At 42.0% G+C, this 22,956-nt stretch overlaps 2 protein-coding genes across 7 annotated transcripts; both read right to left on the bottom strand.

The window, feature by feature from the left end:
• Window positions 1-785: 785 nt before the first annotated feature.
• hoxd3a (homeobox D3a) lies at window positions 786-20,153 on the bottom strand. Of its 6 annotated transcripts, none has more exons than XM_030111939.1 (4): window positions 19,966-20,153; window positions 5,082-5,141; window positions 2,944-3,505; window positions 786-2,505 (listed from the first exon to the last, which is right to left on the bottom strand). In XM_030111939.1, the coding sequence occupies exons 3-4, from the start codon at window positions 3,401-3,403 to the stop codon at window positions 1,754-1,756; spliced, it is 1,212 nt and encodes a 403-aa protein (XP_029967799.1). In that variant the 5' UTR covers window positions 3,404-3,505; window positions 5,082-5,141; window positions 19,966-20,153; the 3' UTR covers window positions 786-1,753. The 6 variants fall into 6 exon arrangements, with proteins under 6 accessions (XP_029967799.1, XP_029967797.1, XP_029967800.1 ...); XM_030111937.1 differs by lacking the exon at window positions 19,966-20,153 and adding an exon at window positions 16,910-17,045; XM_030111940.1 differs by lacking the exon at window positions 19,966-20,153 and adding an exon at window positions 8,963-9,301 and having other exon boundaries at window positions 2,956-3,505.
• On the bottom strand, window positions 11,135-14,154 carry hoxd4a (homeobox D4a). The gene is made up of 2 exons (XM_030111942.1): window positions 13,057-14,154; window positions 11,135-12,656 (listed from the first exon to the last, which is right to left on the bottom strand). The coding sequence occupies exons 1-2, from the start codon at window positions 13,523-13,525 to the stop codon at window positions 12,358-12,360; spliced, it is 768 nt and encodes a 255-aa protein (XP_029967802.1). The 5' UTR covers window positions 13,526-14,154; the 3' UTR covers window positions 11,135-12,357.
• Window positions 20,154-22,956: the final 2,803 nt, after the last annotated feature.

Raw genomic sequence — 22,956 nt, 5'->3', positions numbered from 1 at the left:
GAGTCTGAAAGCGACGAGTTTTTGATTAATGAGCTTTGAAATGGCTCTCCAGGAGCAATAAAGGATGAACTGCTCGCTCCCCCCTTCTCCTCTCTCACACACACCACACACACACACACACGCAGCACTGCATCTTCCCAAGAGAGCACCATGCATTTCTTCTTTTGCTTTTTATTGTTACCAATCAGCTATATACATATATATATATATATATATATATATATATATATATATATATATATATATATATATATATATATATATATATATATATATATATATACACACACACATATGTATGGAAGAACTCTTTAGCAATCAATTAGTCAGTCAGTGATTAGACTTTGGTCTTTACAGGAAAATTGAGCTTATTTTCAGGAAGGTAATCATGTGGCCGAGCCTGAGAAATGATAAGTGACATGTGGAAGATGCAATAAGCCCACAGACTCACTTCCCTCATCCCAATAAAACATCAATAACCTCCAGAGCCTTTTATTCCGCTGAAATGCACTTTGCATTGGAAGCATAGAGCCGTCTGATGAGTTTTAGATATCCTGGTGTCTAATTATTGATCGCCGCTCCCTCTCCGGGCTGTACAGTAGAGCTGGGAGTCAATAAGCCTCCTCGGCACTGTTACCTGGCAGTTTCACTGGCAGCAGCAGCTGAATGTGGAATTAAAAATAATGAGCAGGACGTGCAGGGGCTTCTGCCTCAGGCTTCTGATTCTGATTTAAGAAAAAAAAAATAATAATAATGCAAGAAAAATATACAAGTTTAAGCACTTTATTTACAAAATGTTAAACACAATAAAATATAACATTTCAATATCATTAGGGTTTCATAAATTTATGGATATCCAACTGAATGGAATAACAATGGAAGACAAATAAAAAATAGGAATGGACTACACAAAATGACATGCTGGTGTGTATAATATCTGATACTTCGATAGTCTACGTTTTGCTTAAGGTTTGACACTAGATTAACCATGGACATATAGTGACGTTTGAACACTATCAAATGCCCCATTTATCCCAGATTTACAATTAGAAATGCTCTTTTTTTTTCTTCCAATAATACACTGCGAGTCATAGCATTTTCCAAAAAAAACCCTGTTTTACCAAACACTTTCAAGTGCACTGATCTGTCCAATCTTACAACAAACTCCACACGTATAAATACTCGCATATAAACGATAAATAATGTGCAATACAAAAGGAATTAAATAATAAATAGGCTATATGCTAGTAAGAAAGATTATGTAGAAAAAAAATGATATAATAAATAAATAGGATGCCCGTGAGGGAAATGAGATCCTAAAAGACAAAAAAAAAAAAAAATCTCCCCTAGAAATCCTTCACTCTTAAGGATGAGTTTCTACTTTCATGATCTACAAGACTTACCTTCAAGTAACCGCGTGAAATACTCAGTCAAAACAAAACAAAAAAAAGCGCATTGCACTTGAGAAGAAACGAAAAGGAGGAGGGGGGAACCTATTACAACCAGGCTAGTGTGCCTCTGCGCATCCCCAAATATTCAAGAGAAATGGACAAAGCTGTATTATTTAGAAAATAATTACACAATAGCATTAATAGTAATATCAATAATACTGTAATAATACACACGACTCGCTTGGAGTGTAGTTATTAGACTAGTGAGGTAATAAAAAAAGAAGAGCGCAACATAATTTTGGCACACACACACACATACACGCACGCACGCGCACACACACACACACGTGGAACCCCACATATTACAAATGCGTTAGTTTAGGCGCTTCCTGAATCCTTCCCTGAGACGCTTGGTGAGAGGTGAGGTCTGTGTAGGTGGGGTGGGGGTCGCAGGGTCCGTGGTGGTGGTTCCCCGGGATCTGGGCGGCACAGCTGTAGTCCACGCTGGTGGAGGAGGGGTGGGGGAGGTGGCCCAGGTTGAACATGGGCCCCGAGGCCGGCATGGAATCGACAAAATTCCCGCCGACGTACACGGGGCTGCCTTGCAGGTTGGCGTTGGCGAAGCCGCTGTTGCCCTGCATGCCGTGGTGCTCGTACTCGGACCCCGGGTACCGCTTCTGCTGCGGGATGCAGCCGCCCAGCGGCGCCGTGTACGCGGCCAGGCCGTACATGTTCTGCTGGGGCTTGGCGAAGGACGGGGGCGACGGCGCGTCGTAGCTCAGGCTGTTGACGTTCTGGAGCTGACCGGAGTATCCAATGTGATTTGGGCCGCTCAGCGGCGGGCTCCTATCCGGGGAGTGTCCCAGGGGGGAGTGCGCGAGCCCTTTAGACTTCTGGTCCTTTTTGTATTTCATCCTCCTGTTTTGAAACCAGATCTTTATTTGGCGCTCGGTGAGATTCAATAGATTCGCCATTTCCACTCTCCGAGGACGGCAGAGATAGCGGTTAAAGTGAAACTCCTTCTCCAGCTCCACGAGCTGCGCGCTGGTGTAAGCAGTTCTGACCCGCTTGGAGGCCGGTCCTGGCGGGCTCTTCTCGTCGCTCACCTCACCGCCTGTCAGAGAAACGGGTCAGGTTTAGAGAGGGAATAATGTCATTCTAGGGAGGAGGAAATAAAAAGGAATCCTTAAGTTCAAGGCTGGGTTCTTCAGTAGATCAGTTGTATTATAGCTTTCTGAAATCTGTTCTGAAATCTAAATTAACATGCATCCTTCTGATACAAATTCGATTGTAATTATTTGGATTCAAATGACAAAAAAATGCTTTTCTCAGATTATATACTGAAGGAATTCTCTGTAATCCCAGGAAAAGTGACGCTTTGATGAACGCCAACTCATAAAGTTCAAGCACATGAAGGCCCATAAGAACCCCCCCCCACCCCCCACCCCCCACCCCACCCTCACCCTCACCGACACCCCCCACCACACACACATACACGCACACCTCTCCAACCCGCCCCCCCTGTCCACGCGCGCGCACGCACACACCTCACCGTGGTCACTACCTGCAGTGGCACAGCTGTTGCTCTTCTGCTTGGAGTTCTGCCGGGTCTCCTTCATCCAGGGGAAGATCTGCTTGGTGAGGGCCGGGGTGGCCGACCCGGAGCCGCTGCCCGACGGGGACTTCTTCTTCTGGGACGCGGAGCTGTTGGAGCCGGGGGAGGATGCGGACAGCGGCGGCGGCGCCTGCTGCTCCGAGATAGTGGTGGCCTGGCTGCTGCTGTTGCTTTGGCTGCCGCTTTGCCGCATGCAGTCTCCGTTCAGGTCACTGTCTTTGAGGGCCGGCGGCCGGACTGCAGAGGTCTGGATGGGACACACCGAGCCCTGGTAGTCACTCTCGATGTTGGAGGTGGAGTAGGACTGGTGTGCAGGGCCGTAGCTGTAGGAGTCTGGTTTGGGGTAGGAGTAACCCCCAAAGAGTCCAGAGTTATCGTAGTACGTTGCTTTCTGCATTTTGTGGATTTAAAGCCAAAAAGCCAGTGCAACTCTATCCAATGGCATGGGTGTTGTTTATTCACGTGATTGGTGTTTCCCAACGCTGCTCCAGTATGTGACCTACACCAAAAGAAATATCACTCATTACAACAGCACCGCCCTCAGCATCAGCAACACGAATGTATGAGACTCAGGGTTTTAAAAACAGCTCGCAGCCACCATTAGGATTCACTCTGCTTATATCCCAGGATCAGGTTGCTTTGGGTTTCCAGCAGTTATTGAATTAGGAATGACCAACTGTCTCTGCACTGTCTGAATCAATGCGTCATCTCCCGGCCTCAGACTTCAAGACATTCCTTTTACTCATTTCTGGCACAAAACAGTTAAAGTTTAACTTGCGCCGAGAGAAAAAAAAGACCCTCTGGGAGGCTTTAGGAGTCGCGCACAAATAAGCTGATTCAGCATTTGACACACACATACGCACAATACCCTTTTCACTAATCACAAAACGTGACAAAGGCCGTCATGCATTCATTGTTCCCCGCGCACACGCATTTGGAGGGCGTTTTTACGCACGCCGAAAGCTGAAGACCAAACACCTCTGGTATTATTTATGAAATAAGAGAAATGTAGGTGAATATGTCTGAGAGAGAGAGAGAGAGAGAGAGAGAGAGAGAGAGAGAGAGAGAGAGAGAGAGAGAGAGAGAGAGAGAGAGAGAGAGGGGGGGGGGGTGACAGGCAGGGTGAGTTTTGGTGAGTGGGTGGCAGTAAAATAAGATATTTCATTTGCCTTTACGCACGTCTCCACCTCTGTATTTTTGTCTGGTTGGTTACCATCATGTGCAACTTTTGTAAAAATTCCCCTCTAATTACAACCCCAAAAAGCCAATTAATGGGTTGAATATGATTTTTTTTATTTATTTATTTATATATAATCACTACATTTATTTTAAAGACATGGCAGACAAAGGCATGCCAGCATTTAAACTAAGCTGGTCGAGAAATATCAGAGAGCCCTGTACTGTACGCTGGTGGCTCCGGGAGGTGCAGCCTGCGCCGTGCATAACAATTGCACCTGTCAGTGTGGAGCGCGGCAAAATTTATGACCGCAAATGTTATGGTTGTAAACGGCCTGAGAGAGGAATGAAAAGCAAAACACTCCTCGAGCCCTCAGAAGTGTAAAAAACCAAGCGTAGGAGGAAGGCAAGGGAAAGAATTTCATACTCCGGCGGCTTCTCCCATACAACAGGCAGGGCTGGAGAAGCTGAGCCTCCATTCCGGCTGCGGAGCGAGGCCGCAGCTCCACACAGCGAGGACCAGGAGCTGCGTGGCGCGTCTTGTAGGATGGAAATCCTGGTATGAAGCGGAGGAATTCTTCCAAATTATATATCTTATTAAACGTCCTGTATTTCAATGAAAGCTGGAAAAAAAATAGTCTTTTTTCTATTTTGTTTAATCGTCCAAAAATGTGTTTTTATTTTCTGCCTGGTGCGTAAAAGGGGTGGTGTTGAAAGTGGGCGCAGGCCTGCGTTAATAATAGTTTGTTCGGGGTAAGCTGAGGCCATTCATGCTGTCTGTTTCCGTGATTTAAGCCTCCTGTGAAACACTGTGAGGGTAAATATGCAGCCTAATAACAAATCATCCTTTCAGCTTGTTAGTAGAAGTCCACTCCCTTCACTGGAGAAGCGTTACTCACCGAAATCCGCGCTGCTCTGTCTGGTGTCCCTCAAGCATTCATCACCGCTTCCATCCCGACCTGAAAGACAAATACAATTCAATAAAAAATACTTTCTCATTGCGGGATTTTTTTTCTGTTGCAAAAAATTAATTGGAACGATTTTTTTAAATATTCCCAAAGAAATATTTAATCATGGATACCGTTTAAAACAATGTATTATTTTGAAAATATATTAATGAGAGCTCGAATGTTATTTTTTGATTTATTTAAGCTCATTTCTTAAATTCAGACTCGATTACGGTTTTTTTAATGAATTTTCACTGCAGTGATCATCTTATTTTTTTTTTTTTTACCTCAGTTAAAGCTTCCCTTTGTTGGAGTGTGAAGAAGTCCAGCGTGTGCACTTTCATACAAAGACTCAGGCCAAATATTTAGCAGCCATAAGCTTTTTTGGGTGACCTTTGGGTCATTCAGCATTAAGCCAAAGTTTAATGAACAACGAGGAGTTTGCCTTCAAGTAGACCCAAGTCCCACTAAAACGCTCACAGCAGCTTTCCACCGGTGACACAAACAGGACGAGATGTTGCACCGACGGCAAGGAAGAGGGAATTAAACCTCCACATCCATCCGCTCGTGGATGGATTTATCACCACTGATGGGAAACGAGCATCTATTCCACTTGTGTTTGAAGGATGGGGGGGAAATTTTGAATATGCCATCGAGAGATTGAGGTTTATTTTAGAGGGATATTTGGAAAGCTTTGGGATGCTGTGCTCTTGGAGAGCTGCCGGGCACACTGAGCCTCCGCAGGCAGACATGGTCTCCTTTTCATGCGGCGGTGTTTTTCGCCTACGCGCAGTTACGGTGAGTTTGGTTCGCACAATGGCCCGGACTCAATATGGAGTGTTGTTATCCCACACACTCTTTTCTTCTTTGGTAAGCCCTTCAAATTCTGTCAATATTACGCGTTAAACAGACCCTCTTCATGTGCGTTATTGTTGGGAACATCTCTTATATTTACTAAATATGAAAATCTAGAAAAAGAAAAAAAAAATGCGGGTATCAGCTGGGAGGAGGTTGGATACAAACACAACGCAGATCTTTAAACAAAAGGTCAGTTTCAAATTCGAGAAAAACTGAAAAAATAATAAAAGCAAATTGTTGAGCTACAAAACAGATTTTTAGTGCAAATGAATGTGACCCTAAACATTGTTAACACAGACATAATGTACACAGACTTACCTTTAAACCAGTGTAAAACAGTCAACTGAGCCTGTGTAAAATTCATCTTAATATAAGTGTTTATTGTCTGAGGCCTGGTGGTTATTACATGTAGACTACACAGAAAATAAGAAAAATATATATTTACATAACTGGTTACAGTTTCTAAACAACAGGGTAGTCACAAATGAATCCAAAAAGTATAAAAATGTAGGCATTTGCCTTTGTTCTTGTTCACTACTGAGCCCGGCGATCCTTTAAAAACCTCCAATATGAATCCATGTATAATATAGCGTCGCAGGTTAACAAAGCCATACAGTTGAAACCACATAAATCACGGCCAACGCCAGTGTGACGATAAGACAACAAATTAATGTGATTTACGATCCAAGAGTCAAAAAGAAAAGTTCCTCTCTTACTTCTTCCTCCGAGCCGGTTTTCATAAACGTGAAATCAGCTGGAAAAAAAAAAAAGGCGCAGGGCAGCTCCGGCTCGCTCTGTCGATAATATTTGAACGCGCTTTCCTCAAAAAAATGAGATATGCGCGTGAATGTGCCTGTGGAGAGGCATCCGCGGGCTCCATGTCCGCGAGGATGCTGCCGAGAGCGACATTAACAAGCATCACCTCCGTGGATGAAATGAATCATATATATTTCCCTGCATTATATTAACCCGTGGTTAAAGGTTGCTTTGTGCCATGCAATTGCTTACCTGCGAATCAATTCATCATAAAGCAGTTCCCTCTCAGGCTCAGTTCCTCAACACGCAGTCTCTGGAATAAATCCTTCACCCTTTGTCTGTAGACAATGCTGTCCTAAACCTGATCTTGCTGTTTTTCAGACATTTCCATATACCGGTGGAGACAGTATTCCCGAAAGAATGGAAGGACTCGCATTCAGCTACCAATAAAAAGCGAACAAGGTATCCTTATTCCAGGAGAAAAAAAAAATCTCTGGCAATCAATCACCCGGTGAAATATACAGGAATTCAGAAAGGGAAAGGCCTGTGCAGATTTGGAGCTAACATTAGGATTTTTGGGAGTGTTTCGGAAGCTTTATGATGACAAATAAAGGCGCTGCCTTAAGATACAAGCATATTTGTTCACGTGATTGTTCCCCTCTTCAAGCCAGCCTTACCTCACCAATCCATTTTGATAAAGGGTGGCGTTTATTTCCTCATCTGAAGTGTGTGAATGTGAAAATGCTCCTATGCCTATTTCTTTTTTATCTCCCTATGAACAGCCAGGAGTGCAACCCGCCTGCACTCCAGTATTCCAACACCAGTAGATAGGACTTTTCTTTTTTTTCTTCTTCTTCTTCTTTTTTTTTGGGAAAGGCTCTAATAAGACACATTTACACTTCCCCAGCCTCCAGCACTGCACTGGTTGGCAGTGCATGTGCGTAAAATCAACTATATGCACTTTGTGGAGGACAGGCTCTGACTTTTACAGCTGTTTTCACACATTTCCTCAAAAAGGAAAGAGAATGAGTTTAGCAGTAAAAACACCTTTAAGGGGGCCTTTCACGCACCGAATGCTCAGTATTTTAGTAAAATATTGTTATTTTGTATTTCATGCACTCTACTTTCGCATCATTGCAAGGATGGAGGGGGGTGTTTTTTTTAATTTCCGAGATACATTACATGTGACTTTTTTCATATTGTATTTGAATAAACCACATTATTATTTGCTGGTTGTGTCTGCCTCTCTCTCACACACATAAACACACACACACACACACACACACCAAAACCCCAAACAGTCACACAGCTTCATCTTCTCAATGTTTGCAGCATTAATCACAAGACCTCATGCATTAAAGCTATAAGCTCCGATTACCAACAAATAAAAACAAATAAAGGCCTGGCTGGGACTGGAGGGGGAGAACGGTGCAGCCGCAGAGACCGTCGGCTTTGGGTTGCTTATCTTTGCTGGGAAGCAGGAGCAGGGATGCAGGACTGGTAGCGTCGCAGCATATGTTCAGAGGGTAATAAAAGTGAAAGATTTACAGTTTTCGCCCGGCCCCCCAACAGCCTAGCACCCTTTCAGGAATTGCTGGGAATGATTTACAGGGAGGCAGAACTGTCAGCCTGCCCAAAAACTTCCACGACTTCTAAGAAATCAGAGTCAAATCATCCCCCACTGAAAACGGGAGAGAAAGCCATTTCTTTCCCAAGCAAATGCATAAATAAAAGCAGTGATTTATTACAAGTTGAAATCAATATATCTTCATTTACTTAGCAAACATTTCGTCTTTAATGCATCATTTGGATGCTCTGCTTTCTTGCAGATATTTGCCTCTATCTTCGAAATCGTCTCGTAATTAGCAAAAAAAGAAAATAAATCAGAATAAACCTTAAAATGAGAGATTAATGAGCCCGGCGAAGGGGCCAAACTGGGCTGCGCGCGTCCGAAAGAGCGAGCGTCCATAAATATACGTCGGTGCCATTTAGTTTTTACGGCTGCTCCTATCAATCCCTTTCAACTTCCATGCGTAAACTGCAAACACGTTATTTCTGCAATAAAGAAGAAGGCATGCGTAAAGCCACCGCAGCCACAGCCACAACACGCAGCGCCCAGAGCGCACAAATCCGAGGCGGCGATTTATCAAATATCACGACATTTGATATCGTCATTCAGCAGCTCGGGCAACAAGAAAAAGGCTGAAATATTTACCTACCCAAGCATCCATCGGTTCAGACGTGCTGCTAAAGTGCGGGACTACAGTTGCGCCGGGTATCGGATATTATTTTCTTGGGGGATCTCTTCAGTTTTCAAGTCTGATAGAGTCCTTGCGATTAATGACGACGCCGTGTTTCTAGGGGGACGTGCAGCATTAATTATTTAGACAATCACGTGGTCGAGAATAGAGAGCGGAGTGGTATAGTCTCTGGATTATATCTCTGAATGCAGACAGCGCACTTTAATATATCTTACGGGGGGTTGTCTGGCTCGGAGAGGCTTCTGCGAAAAAACAGCTGGAAATCAAATATGGCCGGATGGAGAGCAACGACGTCGTATTCCTGCACTGGGTGCAGTGTCATTGAAAATGGCACTGCCTTTGGCTCCCATTTATTGCTGTTCAGACATGTAGGTCAGTGTGGCTACACGCTGCACGTCGTAGTAGGCTGCACTGATCTGATAATTGCTGTGGAAACTGTTATCAAATAGACAATAATTCAACTCACCTTTTAATATCAGGAGCGCAACAAACCCAGGTTTGATGTGAAGCCACTTCAAAACACAAACCACTAGTTAAGTTAAAGGACTAGTAATGTGTATTAGGTTTAGATGCCACCCTCCCCTCCATCATATTTCTTCTCCCCCTCTCTCCCCCCCCCCCTCCCCCCTCCCTCTCTCTCTCTCTCTCCCTCTTTCTCATCTTCTCTTCAGCATCTTTGTGCAGATCAGTTTTGTCAGGATGGTGGATTGGTGGCATCACTTTGTCTCTGCTTCTCTCTAAATCTAAATGACACACACTCTTTGTATTTTGCACTTGCACAAACATTTATGAGCTGGCGCGCACCTACAAGGCAGCAGGGAATCAGACAGTGGTCACATGGGTGTAAAAACTGTGTGCGTCTGTCTCTCCACATGTCTTCTTATGGCCACTTTTGTTTGTATCAGGGATGATTCTGTGGTGGGGGGTGGGGTCGAAGGTCAGTGCTGCAGAGGGTCATCCTATATGAAGTCATAGGTGGGGAAGCATGAGGGGGGGGGTATCATCTTTATGCATGTTATATTGTAGTTTATAATCAAATAACGTGTCCTGTATTGATTGTTCTTTATGCTGCAGCATTAAAGTGATGGGATCTGTTTTGTTTTGTTGGTTTTTTTTCTCTCACTCTGGGTTTGATCGTGCAAATAAATTTCATTTGTGTTTCTCTCTGACAGTATGCATGGAGAGGCTCACCCGCAGAAGTCTTCGTAATAAAGGATATATATAGGAAAATTTGGAGTGAGCGCCTTCGAGTGTTTTCTGCGGGGTTTATTTCTGAGCTGGGTTTACGCGCCTCGTGAAAACAGCCAATGAGAGAAAATTAAGACAGTAAAAAAAACCTGTTGTCAGAATGATTTTGGAATGAAAGCTCGTGGCTATCTTGTGTAGCAGTGGCACACTGGAGCAGAGCAGCAGGCTGGATCAGCATTTGGTCCATTTGTGGATGTTTTGTAAAAGGGGGGCTTCAGGTCCATATGGCTCTGTCTGAAAAAACAGAGGTTCTCCTCTCGTTTATAGAATAAACCACCAAAACAACTCAATAACGCTATTAAAATAATTTTAGAGAATTTTTCTTGAAATAATACAGGTAGTTCTGAATACGCTCGTAGGTTGGAAGCTCATCAGTGGATTGAAAACATTTCGGACAAAACCTTTTTGGAAATATTTGAATGCATAATCAGTAGAAATCTTTATTGTTTTCCAATATACTTCTCACATCTCAATGCACAGTACAAGGTAAAAAGCATGTACAAAAATAAAACCATAAGGATTGCATATTGACATGAGGAGACAAATGCACGAAACTGAAGCGTCCGGAGCCTTTTCTTTTCTGATTTCTGATACAAAATCTACCGTCGAAACAAGTGTAAAACGGGTGGGATTCACTTGGAGAGACTTTTGAGCTTGATTTCTTTGTTTTTTAGGTGTGGGGCAGCTCTAAAAACGCCAAAGCGAGTAGCGCCTGGGAGAGAAAATGCTGCCTGTCCGGCGGGTCAGGGGTGCTGGGGTCAGTCCTCGCGGCTGAAACGTGTCCCCTGGATGAACCTGCCACTGCTGCTTTGTCGACCTTTGGTTGAAATACCTTTTCAACTCTCTCATCACCAAGACTTCACAGAGAAGACCTCCTCATTCTGGGAGAGCTTCTGGGCTTTTTTTTTTTTTTTTATGTGTGTGTCCGAAGACAATGACGGTAAAAAACAAGAAATGTGTGTCTTGAAAGGTGATCTGAAAGCCTCCCCTCGGAAAGCTTCAATGGAGGGGAAAAAAACCCTGAAAAGATTCCCATTTTAACTAAGACTAAATTTTTTTTCCCTGCATAAAGCCATGCACAAGAGTTCAAACTTATTTCAGAATAATAACCGCTCAACGAATACTTTCAATTAAACTGTGTGCTATACGAAATTTACACGTTTTCTTTTAAACAAATAAATAATGAAAATCGCTGGGAAAAAAACAAACAATTATACTCCTAAATATTCAGGATTTGATTATTCCTGATGAGAAACATCCAATATCAATTCGATGCCATGCAGGAACAAATGATCTTTTCAAACCAGCATGAGAGAGCCTCAGAAAATGTACACTGTTTACAAAGATGTCAGGGGAGATTTATAAGGGCACTCTGAATAGTATGCACACAGGAATGTCTTACGTTTGGGAATAATATTTAGGCGAACAAAATTTCAAAGCTATCTTTTTTTTTGTACAAAATAAGTTAAAACATACAAGTCACAAAAAAAAACTGAAACATTCATCGGGAAATCTTGCAAAAGTACGAAAGGAGGTCGAGTGTTTGGCGTGCTCTATGCAAATAATGTTTCCTTCAAGTAGAGAGATATATATATAGCTATTTATTTATTCATTGTGCGTTTATGTGTGAGCTTTCTACTGAAGAAAAGAAAAAAATAAAAATAAAATAAGCTTTGTGCGTGTGGAATTGTAACGAATGGCCTCCCCTGTCTTGAACTGAGGGTCCGAGGAAAGCACAGGCAGCTCCTTTAAATCCAAGAAATCAAGTCGAGTTTGTTTATTTAATGTCCTCAGGGCCGAAAACGTCCAAAGAATATTTTTTAATAATTAAAAAAAAAGGACAAGTTTCGATGTAATTTTCTGTCTCTTTGAGGGAAATTCCAACAAAAGAAACGAGGATCTACTTGCAAACCTCTCAGTTTTAATGACATTGATTTTTTTTTTTTTGACTCAGTCTTGAGTCAACACTGTTGGGTAATTGTTAAATTAAAAAAGGAAGAAAAATGGAAAAAAATAAGTCCATGCAAAAAAAAAAAAAAAAAATCAGATGCAACCTTTGTCTTTTTATGTACAGCGTGAACGTGAAGACAGGACCCCTCGTTGTCTTATAATGCTGTGATATCAGTCTGGTTGTCCTTGTGGATGCTCTGCAGATGGCTGGAGGCTGGTGCTGATCTGCCCTTCGTGTTGGGGAGTTTGTGATCTTTCTTCCACTTCATCCGTCTGTTTTGAAACCAGATTTTGATCTGCCTCTCGGAGAGGCAAAGCGTGTGCGCGATCTCGATCCGCCGCCGCCTGGTCAGATACCTGTTAAAATGAAACTCCTTCTCCAGCTCCAGAACCTGCTGCCGGGTGTACGCGGTTCTGGACCGCTTGGGCTCGGATCCTGTGTAATCCGGGTTCACTGGGAGAAAGGAAAAATAAACCCAAATGGGAGTCAAAAAAAAAAAAAAAAAAGAAGTCAGTAAATGTGCGTAAAAGCAGCATGCAGCCAACACTACAGGAGAAGTCTCTGCGCGCGAGGCGCTCAAACTTTAAGGAAATCCACGTGGAAGCGACAAACAGGAAACTACTCTTGATTTTAGCTGAATTTAAGCAGATTTAAGGGCATTACCTCTGGTCAATATGTGTTTTCACGAGCTTCCAGGCGCTCGCGGAGCGGCCTATTTCCTGAGCTATAAAAATTTATGACTTGTGTAATTGGTGAGGCCTTTCAAAGACTCCTATAAATATTACACTGAATGATCTCTAAACTACAGGCTCTCGGCTGATCCGCGAGGGGAAGAAGGAGAGGAAAATCTTACCAGTAGTTACGTGAACTTTCTTCATCCAGGGGTAAACTACTGCGGGCTGTTTGGCTTGTATCCCATTTTGGCTCTTTGTGTTTTGCTGCTGTCCACAAGTCCGGGGTCCGGCCGCCTGGACCGGGGCCCCCTGCTCAGTCTGTGCGCTAAAATGGCCCGGGTGGCCGGATCTCTCGTGCACATGACCCCGTGGCTGCACTGTGGAGTCCTGCCCCGTGTTGCAGCTGAAGGGCTGCTCCGTGTAGTTTGACCGTGGGTAGATCCCTGGATGCTGAAAGTCTGTGTCCTGCGATGGACTGTAGTAGTCCGAGCCCTGCTCAGGTATATAGTTATTTTGTGAATATTCCTCGCAGGGAGGAAATTTGGGATCCACATACTTAGAGTTCACCATATACGAACTCATGGCCATTAATTTCTGAAGGTAGAAAATACTAATTTTTCTCGAGTTGTCTTTTTTTCCTCCCTCCATAAAGCCCTCCTACTTGGTGTCAACTGAATAAAGTTAGCGAACCATGTGACCAGATCGGCCAATAGAGGTGATGCTGGTCCAAACACGGGTAAACATACAACTAAATGCATTTCTACTTACTCCAGGCACCCTAAAATTAAACCTTGCTGGGAAAAAGGCAAAGAAAAAGTGCATGCACGGTAGGAAATAAAAAGTGATTCTGTAAAAACCCCAGGAAAGTTACACATTCTTTCTTCAATTGAACATCTGAAATCATTAAAAAAAATACACAGATATGAAATTGTGAGAGGGTCCAAAAGAAGAGAACAGATGTTTGTTTTTTTTTAAATCTAAGATGATCACAAATATTTCAGTTTGTGTATTGTAACTTGAAGGCACGGTGTTCAACAGAGATACCAACAAAAGATACAAAAAGCCCCCTGGCATAAAGGCTGCGAATAATGACTGAGGACAATTGATGGAGACTGTCTTTGTCAAGGAGGGGGTCATCCAAAAGTTACACGAATCTCATCACTTCATCTGCTGCCTTCCCTTTGAAATCGGGAGCCTATTGGCCAGCAGCGGCAGCCTCCGGGAATCAATAATGCAGAGACAGAAACAACCCACAGGAGGGGAAAACGCTCCAGCTGGACTGTCTTTTCGGTAAATCCTTTTGGTGTCCAGTTCCAGCACGTGGAACCAAAACTGTAACACAAGCATCCCTCCTTGCTTGTATTTCTCGTGACACATTCAGCGTTAGGTTTGAAAGTGAGTCCCACGAGGAATGTGGAGTTGTCAGATCTACTCTCATTAACGTCCACACTGTCACTGTCACAAGTGGAGGCACATTAGAGACCCTCAAACCCAGGTAAAAGTGGCAATAAGTCAATGAATCGAAGTTTTTTCATCGACCATATACTCCCCTAGAATCGAATCTGTGACTGTGATTTTATCACACAAATTCGGTTCTACAGGGTATATATAGACGACGGGAAGCGACAATGCCCACTTTTACCCCCCCACCCCAGAACCACATCAGGATCTGCGTGCAGCACTGTGAGCCAGAGCTTGATTTTTCAAAGAACCTCAAAATCAGGATAAACAGAAACATGAAAGCGACCGGGCTGCGCGAGGCATGCATCACAAACCAGTGTGGTCAAACACACAATAAAGCGCTCGGATCAGAGATGGCAAACAAAGTGTGATTGTTGTAATCTTCTCTCAACTGTGAGCGATTTCCAGTGGAGCAGTATTTATTCTCGTGCACAATAATCACATGTAAAGCCATTTGTCATTTTCTAGTCTTAAACGGAGCCTGATGAAAGTAAGGCTGATGACAATATAAATATGGTGCATTGTTTATATGAGGACTGTCTGGATGCTGTTTGCTAAACTGTTGATTTTTTTTCTCTATTTATACAGTCAGCTAAAGAACAATGCTATTCTGAATGAAGTGATATAATTTTATTTATTTAATTAAACCCACAAGAAAGCATCTATCTATCTATCTATCTATCTATCTATCTATCTATCTATCTATCTATCTATCTATCTATCTATCTGTCTATCTATCTATCTATCTATCTATCTATCTATCTCATTGTCAGCTACTTGTCACAATGAAGTATTTTCCTGATATTCCAGTCAGTTCACTCCAGGTTTTCTCCACTGCAGCAAGTTCACATTAAAAAAAAAAGTTTCCAATAGCTTATTTCTTCTAGGAGTGTGCTCACATCTCTTGTTGATCTGGAGGAAAAGCATCATATAAAAGCATCAGCAGTTGACCGGTGGACACTCGCTGCCTATTAAAGTCCAGCTTATCACCACTGGTCACAGAAATGAGGCTGAAGGCCACCGAGGTCAAACTGAATCATTTACAAACTTGATCCAAAAGTTTAATTATTTTCGTTGCAGCTGACAGCTCAAAGGGTGCAAAAGTTTAGCAGCCATTAACCAAACCACCATGTCAGGCCTCTGCAAAAAAAGAAGAAGGAAATCCTTCATAGTAAATCAATTAAAGGTGGCAAAAGCTTGATTTTTTTTCTTTTTTTTTTTTCAAAATGCAGCAAAATAACACTAAAAAACCTTAATGTGAGCAAACTGAAGCTTAAATTAAATAAATGAAGAAACTGTTTACTAGGGAAAAATGGTAAATTTTAAAATGTTGTCATGTCCAGAAAATCAAACTAATAACGTAAATGAGGCTGTGATTGGAAATATATCAATGTTTTTGTAATTGAAATGTAACAGTTTTCTAAAATAATTCCAGATGATAAAATTATAATATATCTTTTTTTAAACTACAAAAAATTGTGTTTTGGCCTTTTGCTTACCGTATTACTGTTCAGTGTGTTCAGTATGGTTCTGTTTACATATATAGACGTTTCTGATGATAGTTTATTTTTGAGCTGCGTTTAAAGTTAAATGTAAGAAAAAAATCATTTTACAAAAGCAAAAAAAAAGCTTTTCTGGTTGGTCTTTTTTAACGAATTGGAAGGAGCTCTGATCTGCAAATATAGACTGAAATTTGTATAAAAACACCAAATATCCATAGATTTTGGGATGTTCAGAACCAATCGTCCTTGCACTTCACATTTCAGTGTTTATTAGACAGCCTGACCTGCCTTTCACCTTCCACAGCTCGTCCTTCAGACGGGTCAAAGCCGAGAATCACAACAAAAGAATGATAAAGTCAGCGTTTCCTGACAGCTTGACTTAAATGAAGGAAAACCCGCCAGGCTGGACTGTTTCTCCAACACCTTCACGCTTTCCTTCAGGGAAAAAAAACTCAGTACTGGCGAGAAATCAAAACGAGGCCTGTTTGATCTAGTTTTTCGTGCATTTGAAGAATCGAAAACAATAAATCAGCTTTTAACTTGGTATTAAAGCTAGTTTATTTTTAAAACGAATTTTTTAAATTAATGACGAGGCCTACAGGAGAAATCCATCAAGCAAAATATATATACAAACAGGCTTTCTTAGTGACCGAAAATCCGTTTTAAACATTTATATTTAGCCAGTAAACCATTCAAGAAATGATCTGTGAAGAATTAAATAATAAACTCATGTGCACACCAGAAAAACAGCAGATTCAATCCAATATGAAGCTCTCACACAGTGAAGTACAACTCTCCAAAACTCTACGAAGGCCAATCTGGTGACTTCCGGTTGAATTACAAGCCTCCAAACAAACAGAAAAACAAAATATCAAGTGAATAAATATTTAAACAATACGAACAACATTACTGGGGTTTAAAAATAATCCAGCTCAGTTAGAACAACTGCACACAACTTCCTCTCTGCGCAGCATCCACAAACTTTCTGTCTGTGCGCACTGTTTGAGCGCGCAGCGAGCTTTACGCACGTGACATGACGCGTCCAGCATAACGAGAAAACACAGCTTACCGCAGAGACCGCAACACATGGTCCACCGAGCCACAAACACATCCAGGCAGAGCACAACTCGGTCCGGGTTCAGCTCCCTGGCCAGTCAGGCCCTCATCCTATCCCATCTGGACCGTCTTACTAATACACAATGAGAATTATATTTTGGCGTGTCAAGTCCCAGGCCATAAAACAAACTTTAATGGCGTCACGTGCTTCCTCTCAGCCATTCACGACGCCGCGCAGGCCCATAAATAATCCTCAAAGTTGCACTTACTCAATAATGCCTATTACGCTGATGTGCACTGAGGAAAAGTGGTAGAAATGAGGAAGCTGAGAGGCTGTGGTATTCAAAAATGTACCAAAGCATGCTGGGAAATGTGGTGAATGTGCAGTTTATTTTGGGAGATTTGTAAAAAAAAAAAAAAACATTTTTGATTTGATCTCCTAAAAGGCAGGGCTAATTAAAACCGTCCTCTGAGGCCTTGTGCATTTTTTTTCTTAAGTTAAGCCTATTAAGTTCAAACTTTTCACTCCTTTTTTCTTCCATCTGACACCCTTTTAAAAAAGTGCACTGACCTCTAATGTGGTCGCAAAACACTGATCGTGCACACGCATTTCTCTCCCACAGTCAACCTGCCACAGTAAGACTGATGTCATTCATCCTTCCGGACCAATCCCAGCAGAGCGCGGTGCAGTTTGTCCTGCCCCCCCCCCACCTCCCCCTTCCTCCCCCCCTGACCAAACTGGAGTTGATAACGCAGAGGTTTGTGTGTCTGCCTCTGTGGGGCAGGTATGATGAACGACAACGTGTCAAATCAGAGATTTGTCATTTTTATACATGTGTGTCCACATAAAAAAGTTATTTTCCTGCAAATTAGTTCAGAAGGGGGGGCTTGGGGGGGCGGCTTTCTCTGGTGACTGATGTTAGTTTGCAGCTGTCAGGTGTTTTCTGTGATCAGATCTACCTGCAGCTTCATGGGGATCAGGCCATTTGATCTCGTGTTGTTGCAGCGGTAAGTGAGAACCACGGCTTGGGTTACCGACATCAGCAAAAATGACTGATGTCAATAAATCCACAGTCTCTTCAACAGCTTCAGCTTAAAAAAAAAAAACGATCAGCGGTAACAAAACACTCAGTGGCCAACAAGGGCCGGCGTGTCTGAGGGAGCTTTATGACAAGTGCATGGGTTTGGAGAACACTCGAGAACATAAATGTTTCTCACGGCAACCAATAGATGGATAACCCCTGCAGCTCGTCTGGTAACAGGCCCAGCTTTATCCCACACACTGACAGGCTAAAGGGGGACATTTCTCACGAGCTACTCTTCCAAAAAAAAAAAAAAAAAAAAAAAAAAACTTTGAAAAAACGAGCAGCGTCACGTGACGCCTGCCTCAGCCAATCACCGGGCTGGAGGAGCCGCGGGTGGAGGACAGCTGAGGCGGAGCAGAGAGGCGGACTGTTGGGCAACAGCGCCTTCTGCTGGCGCCTTCACGTGTCCCTTCTCCTCCACTGTAAAAAATATCAATCAATCCAAACGAAATCATTTAAAATGATCATATTTTCAGGGTGGAAGGGCGTAAGGAAGGTGAGCTTAAGCAGATAACTAAGTTTGAATCGTCAACTTCAGTATTAATGTGTGTCTCGTGCTGCAGTTGGTCCAGTGGGAGGGGATCAGAGACTGTGAGGAGCTTTATGCAAATTACTCTGAATATAAAAACCAGTCCAACACACCCTGAATGCTATTAAATCTCATTAACATTTCAGTTTTAGTGTGTGTTAGAAAACATTTCAAACATCAGGTCCTTTTTGAATCAATAAAATGTTGTTATGAGTCATATTAACATCAATGAAGACTGATGGGAGAATTTCCTTCATTTCAGATTTTCTACAAACACACCATGAGGAAAACGAACCATAAGAGCATTACATCATATATTTACGTTTCACATAACATGATATGAGCCAAAATTTGTTTGAAATATCTCCTTTTCCACTCATTGGTGCTGAGATGGCTGACAAATGACTCAAACTAAAGGCGTGGGAGGATTTCTGAGCATTACATGTCTAATTCCCACCCATTCTTTCAAAATGTGCACAGGCCCCTGCAACAAGATTATAAACAAGAAACACACATATAGGAAAAATCATGTTAGATTCGTTTATCGTAGTGAACACGGAAAGCCCGGAGTGACCATGTCTAATGTCCTCCTGCTCCAGCCAGTCTTATGGGGTCCATTTTGCCGCATTGCAGTAAGGCTGTAAATACTTTCGCAGCTGCCTGTCAGGCAACAGTGAAATACTGTCTTTGTTCAGTTGGCCCCCATCTCCAAGCAACTGAAAACAGCTATGAAAACTGGACTGCTTCTATCAGGCTTTGCGTGTGTCGAATTTAGCAAAGCGAGGTTTATCAAATCTCATTTATTCTGCAGGATTAGAGGAATTCGAGGAAAAATATGAGGAAACAAAGTGATTTCTCAGCAACAACGTATCATGTTTAACAAGTTTAAGCACGAAAATGATTAAACGGGGAATCTGCAGCACATTTTTAAAAGTTAAGGAGGTAAAAACGCAAAACCTGCAGCTAAATGCAGCTTTAGGTTTGAAAAAAAGAAAACAAACCTGAATACAGTCGGTTATATATACATGAAGCTTCTCAACAGAGGCTGAAAAAATAGCTGCAGTTGTCTGCGTCAATAATACATCTCAGAAACCTTCATCTGCCACTTCAAAACAAGATATTTTAAGCAGAATAACTTTAAAAATACGAGAATAACAACAATAAACCTCAAAAAACTATTCTACTTGATGTCGGATGAGCTCAGAAAGGTTTCCTCATTAATTCTCGCAGCATTGAAAACGTGCTCATATATTAAACACCTATTTAAAGTGAAAAATGGAAGGTTATTTATTCCAGTCCACCTCGCAACATGTGAAAGCACCAAACCACCCAGAGCCGCACTCTGCTGCTAATTTACATGACTAATGAAACAGGAAGCTGTCAGACTTCACATGCACACACACATACACACACATACGAGCGCAGATAAACACCGTTATCACGCAGAAATCTTACCTAAAGCCGGCAGGTAATCCATGTTTAACCTTTAGAGTTTATCTAGTTGCACTTTGATTTTTTTTTTTTTTTTTAAAGAAAGAGCTAAGAGGAGCCGAGGCTGCTGTGAGCGTGGAGAAGACAGGTCTGGATAAAGTTGCAGCCTTCCTCTTGTCATCCAAGGAGGGCGAAAAGCGCAGAGCCCAAAAATATGTGCTGATCGGACCTTTATGAAACGAATGACTGGTGATTTTTAAGGAAAGCCAACCGTGGAGTATCGGTTTAACGCCATAGACGCAGAATGCAGTGGGGAAAAAAATCGCCTGGGAAATCAGGAAAAGGGCCATGAAGACGTTTGCCTCTCACACATGACCAGTGGCATCCAATGACAGGCGATGGAGGCACATAAAAAGGTCTATTACCAAGTTGTAAATTGTCCTCTCACAAAAAGGAATTTCGACTGCAGCAATTCTCCCCATCTTTGCGCATAATAGCAGAAGCCCCTCCATGTTCTCCAAACAACAAAGCTTTTCTTCTGCTCGCTCCGCCATGGGAAGGGACTTATGCAAAAATGCAAAACTCCACTTGGAGCTTCTAAAAAATGTTTTGCTTCATCAAAATACAAATTGAATTAAATTGTGTTGGTGAAAAAAATAAGCTTAAACAACACCGCAGTGTTTTTGAACACAGAAAACTGCTCAGTAAACAGTTGAAATACAGATTAGTTCTCCAGATTTAGTTCAAAAATACAATAAAAGGCCTTAACAAATTATTGATATGCAAATAACATTTACAACCGAAGAATCAATAACGAATTTGTTTCTTTTTTCCATTCTTTTTGATTTTCTTTTTTAATCAACGTCCAGAATCGTCAACTGCACACATTATAATAAAGATTAAAAATACGATTTGGTGATAGTGAAATGAAAATCAGTTGTGGACTTCTTCATGTTGCACCAAAATATCTTAAACGACTATATAGGCCTCCCTCTCTCTCTCTCCCTCCCATGTCATCCTCTATAGCTCCTATAGCCCAGCTGCTACACATAAATAAAAAATGAAAAAAAAAAAAAAAAACAGGAACAAATAAAACACGATGAGAAATACTTTCACGCTATTTACCCTCAAGATTTCCAAGCTGGATAATGAAAACCACAGTTCTGTGCATGTGACTATATTTTTGCAGCAGAAGAAGGATTTTTTTTTTTTTTTTTTTTACTATTTATTTCCTTCCAATTCATCTGGTGGCCTGAATGAGTCTGAGCTCTGCGATTTATAGGCAGTTCTATGGTTTCCTGCCTTATAGCTCAGTGTGTGTCTGTGTGTGTGTGTGAGAGAGAAACAGACAAAGAGATCCCCACACCATCAGGATTTATTTTACTACACAACAATTTGTTGTAATGTCGTTTAATAGTCATATGTGGTCAGCTGAGAAGAGCTGCTGGAGGAACAAGTGGGTTAACACCTATTGGCTCATGTTGCACTGCCAGATACTCTCTGCTTTACTTTTATCTCTCACATCGTTTTACTGTGGTTTATTTGAGATTACAGAGGGGGGGGGGGGGGGGGGGGGGGGGGTGCATACACTCATCGGTGCTCATAACTGTGAGTGGGAACTGCAAAAATATCTTCTTCACAGCTAGAAATCAAACAGTTTAATATGTTTTTTGTAAGGAAACATCCTTAAAACTCTCGATTCCTTACTGAAATTAATCCATGTAGACATGCGGGGGTATGTTTGGTGGATTAGTGAGATAATTGCAGTGGTGCAGGTTAATAGGCTACACACAGCTGCAGCACTGTTAAACACCTAAAAGACTATAAAGATGTAGCAGTCGGAGCACGTCTCCGTGTGTGTTTGTTTCATCAGCTTTTCTTTCTTCTTGGTTTGTCTGAAAATAGTCCAACTTCAAAAGTTTCAAATCAAAAGGAGAAATTATCCTCATATGATAAGATGAACAGTTGAGCCAAAGAATTAAGTAAACTGTTATGTTTTATAATCCTTTTTTTTTTATACATACTTTCAATTATTGCAATTTTCCTGTGCTTGTTTTGATATTCCATTATGAATTTTGTGTTTTTGGCATCACTGCAGCTTTACCAATGCTGTTTTATTGTAGCCTGATCAAAGGTTTCCATTCACAACAGATCTTTAAAATCTACCACAGATAAAGGGAACCGACATTTCAGCTGCAGATTCTCAGATCGGCTTTACTGGCGGCTGAAGACAAACGTCAACACGCCGCAGTGTGTCACTGACGGACGACAAGGCGACACTGTGTGTTAATCCGCAGTGTTACCATGAATCCCTCCGCAGTCTCTCCCATAGAAACACATGGTGGTGCGTTCAGGTACTTCACAAGGCGTCACGACGCATTGAAGAATACAGAGCTTCTGCTGTCGGTACAGGGGCAGTGTATCCACAAAATACAACAAATTATGCTCCTGTGTGAATACACACAGAGGTTACTGGGTTTATTTGACGAAATCAAAGGTTTCTGATTATTTTGTCCCCCTGAAAACTAAACAAAGTTCTTTCAAAAATGTCTGCTGAAAACAATAAAAAAAGTGGCGAGATAAATGAAGCAACCTTTTCCTCAAAATGCGATTAGGCTTTAAAAAAAAAAAACTATACAATAATATTTCTGTCACACACACACACACACACACACACACACACACACACACACACACACTGCAGGGCTTAAGCTGAGCAAGAGCTGGGTTTGTAAAAAGGGTTTGGAAAGAGCACATCCGCGGGTCTAACAGCCTTCATGACTGCAGCTAATGGTGAGACTGAAATAGATGACCTCTACACTCATGGTCCAGCAGCACATGATCCCAGGGCTGCATGGAGAATGGAACATTCACATTTACGGTGTCATGTAGCTGTTGGAACAATGTACCACCAACATTCACTTCTAACTCAAAGCTGGAAAGCAAAGCTCAGAATGTTCTCATCAGACTTCAGGTTGAAGATGTCTCTTAAAATGTTATCAGTAAATTATTGGT

Source organism: Salarias fasciatus, chromosome 16, assembly GCF_902148845.1.
Source record: "Salarias fasciatus chromosome 16, fSalaFa1.1, whole genome shotgun sequence".
NCBI lineage: Eukaryota > Metazoa > Chordata > Actinopteri > Blenniiformes > Blenniidae > Salarias > Salarias fasciatus.
Note: the sequence above shows the minus strand (reverse complement) of the source record. Positions and strands in the feature narration are given on the sequence as shown.